Here is a 13,002-nt window from a genome sequence, read left to right on the forward strand (position 1 = left end):
TCCTTGCTCGCCCTTCCCGGGGCCGTTACCGTTACCCCCCGCCCCCGTGACGCCGCGCGCAGCCGCGTGGAATGAGCCTCGCGGGCCGCCGTCCCTGAGGGCGGAAGTCGGGCAGCGAGGGGCCGGCGCTACGTGCGCATGCGCCTCCCCCGCCGCCACGGCCCCTCCCCGTGCTCCGCGCTGATGGCGGCGGCGATCATGGCGGCCGAGCAGGAAGCCGCGAAAGGCGGCGGCGGCAGGAACCGCGGCGGCGTGCAGCGCGTGGAGGGGAAGCTGCGCGCCAGCGTCGAGAAGGGAGACTACTACGAGGCGCACCAAATGTACCGGACGCTGTTCTTCAGGTAGGGCTGGGCCGCGCCGCCCCCCCCCGCCCGGCCTTCCAGAGCCTTCCCACGCAGTGGGCTCCGCCGTCGCTCGCCGCGCCCGCGGCCGCTTCCCATTGGTCACCACTCCTGTCCATCTCGGAGTCCCGCTCCCTGATTGGTCCGCAGGGGGGCGGGGTGGGGCGGGCGCGGCGGGGCCCGGGCCGGGGAGCGGCGGCCGGAGGGTCCCCCCGGGCCGGCCCTGCCCCGGCGGCTCCGAGAGGGGCTTGAGGGAGACCCCGACCCCAGCCCGGCTGAGGGAGCGGCGGGGCCCCTGCCCGGTCCTTGCCCCGGTGACGCGCGGCGGTTGTTGCGTTAAACTGCCCAGAGGTCACGGGCAGCGCGGAATTTAACCCCCCCTTCTCCCCAGTGCCTCTCGGCGGCCCCACGTCCCGGCGAGTTCGAGTGATGGTCCCCCGGCCTTCCCCCGGGGCTCGGCTTGGGGCTCGCCCCTGTCCCGGGCTGCGGGGCCGTCCTGGAGCTGAGCCCTTCGCGGCCTCTTGCGCTGCCAGCTCGGCCCAAATGTCAGCGCAGGGGCTGTGTCAGGGTCTCGGGGTTTGAAGGTTGACTTGCTCGGCCGGGACACGGGGCTACTTTGTTACAGGGCACAGCCACCCTGTCAGAAAGGGAAAGGCGCAGCTCAGCGTGGCTAAAATCGCCTGCATGGAGGAGTTTTTAAGAGTAAATTCTACCTGATGTAGTATTTGTGTACGTGAGGGAGACTAAGTAGAGCAGGCCTGGGCATTTATTCAGAAATGTTGCTGCTGCCTCTTATGTCATAAGGAAATTATTTTTATTGCAAAATTTTCAGATTTTATGTTTCACTGCAGCTTGCAGTGGTCACACTTTCTCTCATCACCATTTAAAATATAGACCCTCGTGTTCAGGGGCACAGAATAAGGTGTTTGTTCCAGGGGCTTCCATGGTTGGTCCCAGCTTTGTTTTGCTTGTGGCTCTGCTGGGAGAGGTCAGGAGGGAAAATTGCCTTCACAGAATCCATTGGGTTGGAAAAGGCCTCTAAGGTCATCAAGTCTAGTCTTTGACCAGTCACCACCTCGTCAACTAGACCAGAACACTCAGTGCCACATCCAGTGTTTCTTGAACCCTTCCAGGGACTGCGACTCCACCACCTCCCTGGGCAGCCCCTTCCAATGCTTGTCCACCTTTTCTGTGAAGAAATTTCCACCTTCCCCATCTTTTGACTCCTGTCCTCAGACCTCATCTGAGTTAGGATAGGAACAGGCCTGTGACAAAGCACAGAAAAATGGCAGCCAGGGAAGAAAGTCCTTGATGCACAGTCCTATTTCTGCTCCCAGTGTTCATCAGACAGCCTGCCCTGCCCTGCCCCCGTGTACCATCAAATTAAAGCAGTTCATTCTGCCATGACCCTCTGATGGGATCAGCGAGGCACCATCCAGGCCTTAAGACTTAAATTGTATTTGGGAATAAATCTAAATTTAAGACAAAGCCTGGCCTATTTTATAGTAGGGATTATGTGATGTGGTGTCTGCAGTGGTACAAAAAGTCCTGGCTCAGCGGGTCACTTCTCCTCCAGTCCTCTGGATGTATTAACTCACATACTTTGCTTAAGCCTCCCTGAATTAATTTGGAATCAAAAATTCTGCCTTTTCTGCCTACCAGGAGGTGCTCAATTAAATGAAAAGGTGACATTTGCATGGCTGGGAAAAGGGCTTCCTTCTAGGCAAAAAGGTGAAATGTGACTGTGAAACTTGTTTGGAAAGTCACTGCAGCCAAAAGAAAGTGCTGGATACTCTTGTCAGTCCTCTGTAAAATGTGTTAAATATCAGCATTTTTCCAGAGACACGTTAACACAGATTGGGATGACCTCAGCTCTGGAATTGTGATTGGGATAGCCAGTGCTTATTCCTTTTGAACACACTGGGCTGTAAAACATTAGTCTGGTCTGTCAGAGGTTAAACTTGAAATCCTGACTCAGTTTTATACACTGAGATGAATTTGAGGGTGGAGGAGGGGAAGAAGTGGAGGAGGAAAGATTACCATAAGCCTGCCTCCTGCAGAGTTATTATCCCTCCTTGTGATCCACAGAGCAGGTGGAAAACTGCTGTTCCTGCCTGACCCTGAGCTCCTCTGAAGAGGAGCACCTGGGCTGGTGGTGTCACTCCCCAGGTTGGCTGGGCTAAACCCTTCTCTCTTCATGATTTGGTGACTGAGTCAAACCTTCAAGTGTAACATCCTTGTGACATCAATTTCTATTTTCCTGACATTGCTAATGATTTTTCTGGTATGAATAATATGTTCCAGGATTTCCATTGTCCTAAATGCCATTTAGAGCAGTGCCATCAATATTTATTTTTTACTGAATAGAACTTTTCTTATAAAAGTTCTTTTAGAAAAACCCTAACACTTTAAAATGTATTTTAGATCGTGAAACCGTTTTCAGCATCTTTTAGTATCTTCTGTAATAATTCCCAGATTAAGAGCTCCCAAATAGCATTGTGAGTCTGCTGGAAATAGAACTTGTGGAAGTGAATCCACACTGAGTCAAACTCCTAGAAGCAAACCTGGATGTGAGCCCAACTATAAAAACCTTGGAGCTGTGGATCTGTTTGACTCACATGAGGAACATTCACCGTGCTGGTTGCAAATCCAAATTGTTGAGGATCCTTATTCCAGCACACCACTATTGTTTCGATTCTGCTACTTTGTATAAGAGACCTTGGGGTTTGTGGGAGCTGCTGAGCAGGATGGGAGGACTGTCTCCTTCCTTGTTTGTTGTCTGTGTGATGTTACCAGTAGGGCCTGTTCCTGCAGCTGTCACGTGTGACAGGAATCTCGGGCACAGCACAAGAGCTTTGGGATGCACTGCTTCATCCAGTTGTCCCCTTGTTAGTGTGGCACCCCCCATGCCCTCTCTGTCCCACCACCCCCTGACTGCTTCACCCCAGAGATACCAACCCCTCTGTTACCCCACGGGGACTCTGAGGCTTTGGGTGACCTTGGGGGATCTTGGGACTGCAGGAGCAGAAGGGCTGCCCTGACCCCCAGGGAATGGAAAGGGGTGACACAGGCACAGCCCAGCCAGGTGTGGCACAGAGGACAAACCAAACACTGCAGGTACTAAAGCAGCATGGTCAGTTTATCTCTGCTGATAGGAGAAAATCAGCTGCTGTTATTAACTACTGAGAACACAAACTTCTTGAGAAGCAGTTAAGAGAAATGGAATTTGGAAACTATGTCTGCTGCCACACCTAAACTGGGCTTTTATGGGAAATGCTGTGCTTATAATCTAGAGCTTTGGTTACTGGTAGTGATGATGTGCAGGAGGCTGCAATCACAGCTGTGTGCTCAGAGGCTCCTGAGGTTGAGAACAAGTTCTTTCATTCCTCATTTCTTGGTTAACTCTTAAGTGAGGAAGGTGGAAGCTGCAGCAGGTGTGTTTTGAAGCATTATAATTTGTTTCTTTTAAAGTGTCATGTGGTGAATCTTGCTGGCTGATGTCCCCTGGCAGAGCTGTAATGGTCAGAGAGACTTAAACCAGTGGAAAGGAGACATCAGCGAGGAGAGGGCTGGAGTCACTTGGGCAGTGCTGGGTGTGTGAGTTCTCCAGGGGCTGTTCCAAAAATTGTTTCACTGGGATGGCTTTGGTAAAGGCTCCAAAGTCACCTTCTGAGTGGTGTAGTTCAGTGCATTGGCATGTTTTACTCAGGTGAACCCCTGGCATCATTGCCTTTTCTTTGTTCCAGCCCAAATCAGATTCGTAGCTCTCAGTTTTCATTCTTATATCCTTTGCTTTGTTCCATGAAGTCTGGAGCAGAAAACAAATTGCAACTTGCAGTTAAAGCTACATCATTATTGAAACTAACCTGATTTCAAAATAAATCCTTTGTTGCCTTTATTTTAAATTTTAGTGATCTTTGAATCCTTTAAGTATAACTAACTTCATGGTAATTTTTATCATGGCTTTGGTATTTTTTCAGGTATATGTCACAAGGAAAACACGCAGAAGCAAGAGAACTTATGTATTCAGGGGCTTTGCTGTTCTTCAGTCATAACCAAGTAAGTCACTGGTTTTGTGTGTGTGGTTTGGGTGGCAGGGGGTTGTTATTCCAAGATTTTGAGAGATGAATGGTGAGTTCTGAGGGATAAATGTTTGGGCTAATTGCTTTGTAATCTTTTGTTTTCTCTCTTTGTTGAGCCTTTCTCCACAAAGAAGGATTATGCCAAACTGGAACATGCAGCAGAAGTGTTTGTGAGCTTCCAAACAATAACCATGTTTTGCTTTCCTGGAGGCTTCTCTTTTGATGCCATCAAATTACTATAATTTTTTTATAAAGGAGGGCTGAGACTTGATGCTGTGCCTTGGCTGTAGACGTTGATAAAAGTATTAAACCCGCTGCTGCCAAAATTCTGGCTGATGTTTTCTTTTATGTGCTCATACGTTCATCACTGCCACTGTGTGTCTGTTTTGTAGCAAAACAGTGCTGCTGATCTGTCCATGCTGGTTCTGGAGTCCTTGGAGAAATCGGATGCAAAAGTAGCAGAAGACCTTTTAGGTGAGGTGACCTTTGCACTCGGTTTGATGGTGTTTAGCTGTGCTTTCCCTTCACAGTGACTGTTGTTAATAGTCTTGAAAGCTGCAATCCTGTTTGGATGCATTCCCACATGGCTCAGGGTTACCTTCCCCATAGAAATGGACTGAGGGGAAAGTTTATTAGAGAATAATGGATTCCTGATAACTTTGTGGGCATGCTTGGAACTAACATCGCTGCCTGTCTTAAAGATGTATCTTATAAATGCACTAGAAGCAGCAGATCATGTTATTTCTCTTAATGCTAAATATTTTTGAATCTTATTGTTTCTAGAAAACTTGGCTAAATTGTTTAGTTTAATGGATCCAAATTCTCCTGAACGAGTGGCTTTCGTATCCAGAGCACTAAAATGGTCCAGTGGGGGATCAGGAAAACTTGGACATCCAAAACTACACCAGTTACTAGCTATTACCCTGTGGAAAGGTAAGAAAAATGTACTGACTTTTTTGTGTTTCCCTTTGAAAATATTGAAAGCAAGATATTGTATGAGATCTACTTTGGAAATGATCTGAGGAAGCTGAGATAGAAGTGATTCATTGAGTTCTGCCATTATCTGATTTTTGCAATAACATCATCTTAATGTTACTAACAGGAAAAAAAATGGAGCTGTAGCTCTACATTAGTGCAAACCTCAAAACACAACTGCTGTAAGGCTCTCTATAAATGACAGATTGAATCTTTGGACATTGAGGTAGTTTGATTGTGTCATTAGGAGGAAAATTGCTGGGGAGCAAAGCTGTTTTGTTGGTGAGGATTTTTGTTTTTAAATCCTGGATAAACATGACAAAGATTGAAATACTCCACCTGGTATCCAAAACAGTCTCTGGACTGTAAATAAGTACTTCTTGAGAAGTTGGCCAGCAGGCTTATTCCAGAATGAATGCTCTTGCCTTTTATTTGTGAGCCATTTTATCACTTGTGATGGGATGTCAGATAAACACAAAATGACCTAAATAATTATTTTAATTGTGGATGATAGCCAGTTTTTGAAGTCTCGTGTTCAAAACATAACAAAGGTGATTGAGAACAGTTGAATACATGCCATTTCTTCTGTGGTTTCTCATGAGTAACTGTGCAAAATGATCGTTTATTTTACATTTTTCAGTAGCTGCCAAGTGATGACTGTGGTTTCATGTAACAGTCCTGACCCAGTAATGGTCAACACTGCAGCTCATCATCTGTCTGCTTGCCACAGGCAATCCCATAGCTGCTCCCATGGACTTACCTTAGCCTGATGGCTGCTGCCAGCCAGAAAGGGAGGATTTTCCTCAGAGCATTTGAGTTAGAAGCTGAGCTACAATTAGGATAAGAAACAGTTGCATTCTGAAAGTAAAAATCTCCATTTTGTAGCTGTCTGCTCACTGTTCTCTTGAAGAGCAAAATGCCTACATTTCCTTAGTCTGTATTTTTTTGAGTTTCATCAGAAAAGACTCAGATTTTTAAAACAAAGCTTTCAAATTCCAAGAGTTAGCAGCTCTCAGGTTCTGTCATTGCAGTGATTTTTGCACGACGCTTTGCTTCAAGTTCTAACAAATCATTGCCATTTCTTACACCTTTTTCCTGTATAATTGCTGTTCTGTTCAGCATATGGAAGCAATTTTAATTTTGATAGCGAGAGTGGGCTAAGCTAAAAATAGGAAATGCCTTTTTTCTGTGCACTTAGAAAGAAGGACGCTGAAGGTGCTGTTTGACTTCTTGGTGCACATGGTCTAATGTGGAATTTCTTGAGGAAAGCATGTGAATTGTCAACATGCAGTTAGATAAAATGATATGACCAAAGTTCAAACCAGTGGTAACTAGCATTGAATAAACTGTATTTAACAGCAGTTTTTCAAATGTATTTAAGTTAAAATTTATTATTATTTCCCTTTATAAGTTGTCTGTAACTTATAAACTTTTTGCTAGTTGTCTTGTTTATATACCACGTGCGCAACTGTTGTTCTTTTACCAGCTGATAAAGTACAAGCCTGATAAATTTTGGATTTGCCCTCAGGTATGATGAACTGATTTCTTAAAAGCCTTTTTCTTTTTTTCTTTTTCTAGAGCAAAACTATAGTGAATCTCGGTATCACTTCTTGCACTCCACAGATGGTGAGGGCTGTGCAAATATGCTGGTAGAATACTCGTCGTCCCGCGGATACCGCAGCGAGGTGGACATGTTTGTAGCTCAGGCAGTACTACAGTAGGTGTTAAACTTCTGTGCAAGTATTTTGCTGAGACCACATTGTGTTTTGGGGCCAGTTTAATCAGGATAACTGTGGGTTTAACCATGTGTCCTTTTCGAAAGAAACTGTGTAACTGGTCAGAGCTTCTGAAAGTCATTTTGTGTGGTAACAACAGGAGAAAACCGTCTGAAAACTGGTGTGTTAAATTGGTCAGATTGGAGAGGAAAAAAACCAAACAACCAACGTATTTAGGTTGAAATCTGAAATCCTGTTAATTGCCTGAAGAATTAATGCAATCTGTTTGACCCTGAAAGCACAATTCTTAGCTTTGTTAATACCACTTTATGTCCAGTTAGGGCTTACCTTGATGTTCTTACAAAGACTGGACCTAAGCAGGCTCTGTATTTACCTTTAGCACAGTTCTTGCTCTCAGTCTCATCCTCAGAGACAATGTATCCTGGTCACCCTGGTCCTTGAGCAGCAGCACTATGGCTTTTGGTTTGACAGAATTGCTGCTGGCTCTCATTTACTTCAGGCATTTCTTTTGTAGGAGGTGGGAATGCAATTATGTGCTTTTGCAGAGCTCATGTAGAATGAAGGTTGACAAAGCCAATTTTACTGTGTTTAATCAGCTGATGGCTTTCTTCAGTCAGGGAAAGCAGCTCATGGAGGAGTCTGAGGAGGAGGTGGAGACAGGACTGTGTGGCAGGGAGTCAGGGAGAGAGAGAGAGTAGGTGTTGGGGGAGAGGGAGGAGGTGCGAGCAAGTTTGTCTCTCTTTTGGCAGCACTGAGCTGTCATATCAGATTTGTCCTCCTTTCCATAGCTGGTTGCTATAGATTGCTGTGATTTTGAGCAGTAGCTCAAATCCTTTATGGAAATCCAGTATAAGCAGGACTCTTAAGCAATTTTATGGGGCTTTGCTCGGGGGGGGGGAAATTCTGGGCAGAAATTAAGAGTAAGAGACTATTTTTTCAGTGTTTACACAGCACTACTACTGCATCCCTTACTGGCCTATATCTCAAATACTGTGCTAAATCCTCTTACATAGCAGTTTATACTCTAATGAAAATAATTGCAGTTCCTTGCCTAGCAGTGAGGCAAAAGAACCCCAAACCCTTGCACATGTGAGGGTGCACAATTAGAGGCCAGCCTGCCATCAAAAATAGGATGGCTCGTGGCAACCTTCCTAGACCCTGCTGACAGCATTTGTCCCACATAAAGGCCCGTTAGGCCAATGGGGCTGGCAGAGTTTGCCAGTTAAATTAACTGGACCTGAACGAAGATTTGATCGGTTCAGGGGATCGATCTGTTGACTGGGGACAAAGCTCGAAGTGTAGCTTTATTATGAGACTTTTAGGCATGTGTGTTGAACTTATTAGTGGTCCTGATGCCACGTTATTTTGAGGTGGTACCAAAAGAATGGCAGAGTCATCGGACACTGACAGATACATACTGAAAGGAGATGTGGTTTTGCCTCAGCATAGTAATCTCTGGACCAGTAAATGCAATATCATGTTAAATGTGAATTACAGGGTAGCCAGTATTTCCATGTTTTGATTAAATTGATGCTCTCTATTAGTAACCATCCTGTGTACAAGCTGCTTAAATCCTGGTTAAACTCATTCTTTATTATTTAATGTCTGTTCTCCCTCCCAACCTGCCTATTCCACAGTGTATCGTAGTAGTGATTTTCCCCTTCCTCAGTTGATGGCCAGACCATTCCCAAAGGTGTACATCTCTACCAGTTGGGTTTTGCCATCAGTTTAAGCCTGAGATGGCCTCTGTGCACAAATGAAGTAGATTGTTGAGCTTTTGGCTTCCCTTTTTCTTTCTGCTTGTGAAACTGTTTTTCTGCCTTTTGTTTTTAACTTGCCTTGTTCTCTTTCCTTTTTCAGATTTCTCTGCTTAAAAAATAAGACCAGCGCATCAGTTGTTTTTACGACATACACACAGAAACATCCTTCGATAGAGAAGGGCCCACCCTTTGTTCAACCACTGCTAAACTTCATCTGGTTTCTCTTGTTGGCAGTTGATGGGTACAGTCTGATTTCTGTCTTGTTGTTCTTGGTTTATTTTTCAGTTGTTACCGAGATTACATTTTTGGTTGTTTCCTTTCTAGAGGAAAACTAACAGTATTTACAGTATTGTGTGAACAGTATCAACCTTCACTGAAAAGGGATCCCATGTATAATGAGGTGAGTTACTCATAAACAGGATTTAACCTCCTGAATTAGTTAAATAATGGCTGGTTGTCTCCTGTTTTGTGACTTGTAAATAGAAGTTGGTGATCTACCTTGTGTGGGTGACTGTTGCCCATAGTATTTCCACCAGTAAATGGAATAAATGACATTTTTCTTCCTCTTGTGTCGTTTCAGTACCTAGATAGAATAGGACAGCTTTTCTTTGGAGTTCCACCCAAGCAGACCTCGTCCTACGGAGGATTGCTAGGTATGGTTGGTTTGTAGGGACCACCAGACTTACATAAAACATCTGTGCTGGAAACATAATCTGTTTTCTAATTAATTTATAGCTCTTTCCATAGCCTGTAGAAACAGTCCCTGCTATAGAATACAGGATTAATTGGTTGCATGTGATATTAGTTTGGTGGAGTTAGTAGACCTCTCATCTTTGAGAAGGGGAGAAGCACGAAAATGACTCTTATGGTTAATTTTTGACATTGTGGTATAACTTCCTAGTGTAAAGAAGCATCTTACTGGTGTTAAAGCTTAATTTCCTCAGACTTCAGTGGCTGATTTTCCTTAAGTCGAGTCTGGGGCTCTGTTAGAGTTCTAACACTGCCCTTCTACAAGAAATGAAAGGGAATTGAGAATTTCAGCCCTCATTTCCTGGCTCTTGAGTAAAAGGTGAATAAAATTGAATGTTTTCCCTTGAGAACTAAGCTTCTTTGTTTGTAAACTGACTTGAAGCTTTAACTACAAATATCAATTCACTGATACCCAAAGTTTGGTGAAAAAACACGAACATCACGTTTTTACCATCTGTAATTTGCTTTTCAGCAATTCTGGCACCTTTAAGTGCATTTGAATTTCTAACAAGTTTTTTACAGCGTGATGCAGGACTGTTGCTGCCTTTTTGAGAGTTTCACTGCTGTTCATGTGGTTGGGAGTGTTTTCCCCTCAGGGTGCAAGTGTAGCACATAAATATGTAACTTTGATGGGTTTTTCCAGTGTATTGTTAGAGAAGGAACAGTATCAGTAAACAGCAGCAGTCCTGTGTACAGCTAACAGTGTGCAGCTTCCCAAATCAATATTCTTAATGGACACCAGTGTGAAAATACTAATGTCTTGCTTCAAAAAACACTCTCCTCTTAGGGTTTTTTTTGGTTGTTTGTTCTTGTTGGGTTTTGTTTGGTTTGTGTTTGTTTGTTTTTTTTTTGTTCCAGGAATCTGCACCATAGCAGGATGGAAGGAGATCAGTTAAAAGTTTTTGAGACAAGAATGTAAAACTAGCAATTTTAACTGTCCTGTATTTCATTCTAGGAAATCTTTTAAACAGCCTGATGGGAACTGGAGAAGATGATGACACAGAAGATGGTCAGGAAGACAGCAGTCCTATCGAGCTCGACTGAATGTTGTTGTCATTGGGTGCCGTGTAAATCTGATGATTCGATGACTCCAAAGACACTTTTGGAATTTGAATCCTGCGGTTGTTTCTTGGCGCCTCAAAGGGCTCCTCTGGTCTTTTAGAAATGGTTGCTGAAATGTTTATAATGTCGGTCTATATTATTTATGTAAAAAAAAAAAAAAAAAAGAAAGATACCAACAAAAAGTAGCCAAACGAACCAATCGGAGCAGTTGTTAGTGGGTTTCCGATGCAGCGGCTGGTGACTGATTAAAATATAGTCTTCTGCGGTTTCTGATGCAGTATTCCCTTTTGCACAGTAATTCAATAAAGCATAAACATGGGTCTTGTCCTTCATGGCCTGCCCAGTACCGTCTCTGTTATGAGAAAGCCTCCTTGACCTCTGCCCTCTCCAAGGAAGATCTCGAAAGGCAGGGGGAGCAATTGAATAATTTATTTGCGAGGCTGGTGCCAAAAGTACTGCGAGACGAGCCAAGCAGCATAATTTGAGATGCACATGCAAGAGACATTGATAGAAGAACTCGCTTCCACTGCCATGAGTAACATGCACACCCTTCATACTGCCTGTCCCTCTCCCCAGGGTCTGGCTCGGGCCGAGCCCACACGTGTGTTTTTAGCCGATACTTCCTGAAAAGCACAAGATTTGAATTGCTCTTGAGTAAAAGCCCATCAGTGGAACGTAGGTAATTGGCTTCCATTTGGCATCTAAAATACCTCCTCTGGCTTGTGGCTCTACTCCTTTGGAACAGATTCTTTTTCAGTTTAAGTCCATAACAACGTCCAGGCGACGGCATGACAGTGAGTGACACGGTTTGCCGTGAGCAGTGTACGTGTTTGAACTGAGCTGTGTGTAAAGAAAAGGGATACTGCAGAACTCCTGGTTCTTTATGATATATTTATTTTTCTTGGGTGATTGATTCATTTAACATTTTCTGTTAAAAAGAATAAATCAATAAATAATGGAGTAACTTCACCCCCCAGCAGTAGGCATAGCCGTTCTCCATCTCCTCTGTAATGCAGCACAGTCTGGTGCAGGGAACAGATGAAAGGGTGGGGAAACAATGCTTTATTTTTTCACGATGAAAATAAAAAAGCTTAGATTAATAAACAGCAATCATGCATGGGGGAGGGATTAATACAAATTTATTGACTGTATGAAAAAAAAAAAAAGGCATTGACAGGAAGACTTTGTGTTAATTGTGAAGTCTCAAATAAACACTTTATACCAGGATGTGCAATAGTGCTGCTTTCTGGGAGATTTCCATGCAGGGATCTTAGTTTCCTTGCTGTTTTTTCCACTCTGCATTTGACTGTGGGTCATCCAGCCCTCAGTGCTGCAGCTTCACCTTTGTGCAGTGAAGGCATAATTCTAGGGTGTTATTGGAATGTCTGGAGAAGAGGTGGATTGCTTTGATTTACAGCGAGTTTAAGGCAGAGCTGCCTACCCAGGATGGTGCTGCAGACATTTAATAAATGATCTGGAATGTCGACAGAGGTTTGGAACCACATCATTTCATTGCCTTTGGCTGCCAGGAATGGGTGGTGTAAGGTGTCCACAGGTGTCCAGCAGCAGTGTCCCCTCCTCTGTCCTGCATATATGACCCAGTGTGAGGTTACATTTGTGTATATACACACACATATAAACAGCCTTTTGTCTAGATTATAATTAAATAATTGTATGGCATATAATTTATAATATATTATTCTTAATTATACATACACAAAACCCAATCTTTACAGCTAGTTATAAAACATAAGCAATGAGTCCAGTCTGTCCTCTCCCTGCTTCTGCCATGCCTGGGTTGGTAAGTAAGGATGAGTGAGCCTGAGGGTGTGTGCAACATTTATAAATACTTTTAATACAAATTAAATATGTCATTATAGTTGTGCATGTGGCTGTACTTGTGTTTATATGCAATATATTCCTCTTACATTTATATGTTTATAAATTATATACTTATATAAAAAGCATGCATGTTTATATAACTACATATTTTATAAAATTGCAATTATAAAAATGTCTCTAGACAGGTGTATGAAATACATTTAGTTTATATATTTGTAAATTAAATGTATGTATCTGAGTGCTATATATACATGCATGTGTGCATATGAACAGTTCATACATACACACATATATTATGCTCTATCTCCTATGCAGTTTATAGTTGTGTCTGTGAATAGTCAACAACCCTTTCATAATATTTATGTCTATAATCCTAAGAACTAGTATGACTATATGTATATCCATGTATATATATGTGTATGTGTGTGCATACATAGAGGAGTATTACAGAGAA

General features: G+C 43.5%; 1 protein-coding gene across 1 annotated transcript; it reads left to right on the forward strand.

Annotated features, from left to right (window-relative positions):
• Window positions 1-121: 121 nt before the first annotated feature.
• Window positions 122-11,933, forward strand: GET4 (golgi to ER traffic protein 4). Its single transcript, XM_027656555.1, has 9 exons — window positions 122-341; window positions 4,322-4,400; window positions 4,816-4,897; window positions 5,207-5,356; window positions 6,977-7,115; window positions 8,995-9,135; window positions 9,219-9,294; window positions 9,475-9,547; window positions 10,600-11,933. Exons 1-9 carry the CDS (start codon window positions 139-141, stop codon window positions 10,686-10,688), a joined length of 1,032 nt encoding a protein of 343 aa, XP_027512356.1. The 5' UTR covers window positions 122-138; the 3' UTR covers window positions 10,689-11,933.
• The last annotated feature ends 1,069 nt before the right edge of the window (window positions 11,934-13,002 follow it).

The sequence above is a fragment of the Corapipo altera genome, unplaced genomic scaffold (genome assembly GCF_003945725.1).
Source record: "Corapipo altera isolate COAL_440 unplaced genomic scaffold, ASM394572v1 104, whole genome shotgun sequence".
NCBI lineage: Eukaryota > Metazoa > Chordata > Aves > Passeriformes > Pipridae > Corapipo > Corapipo altera.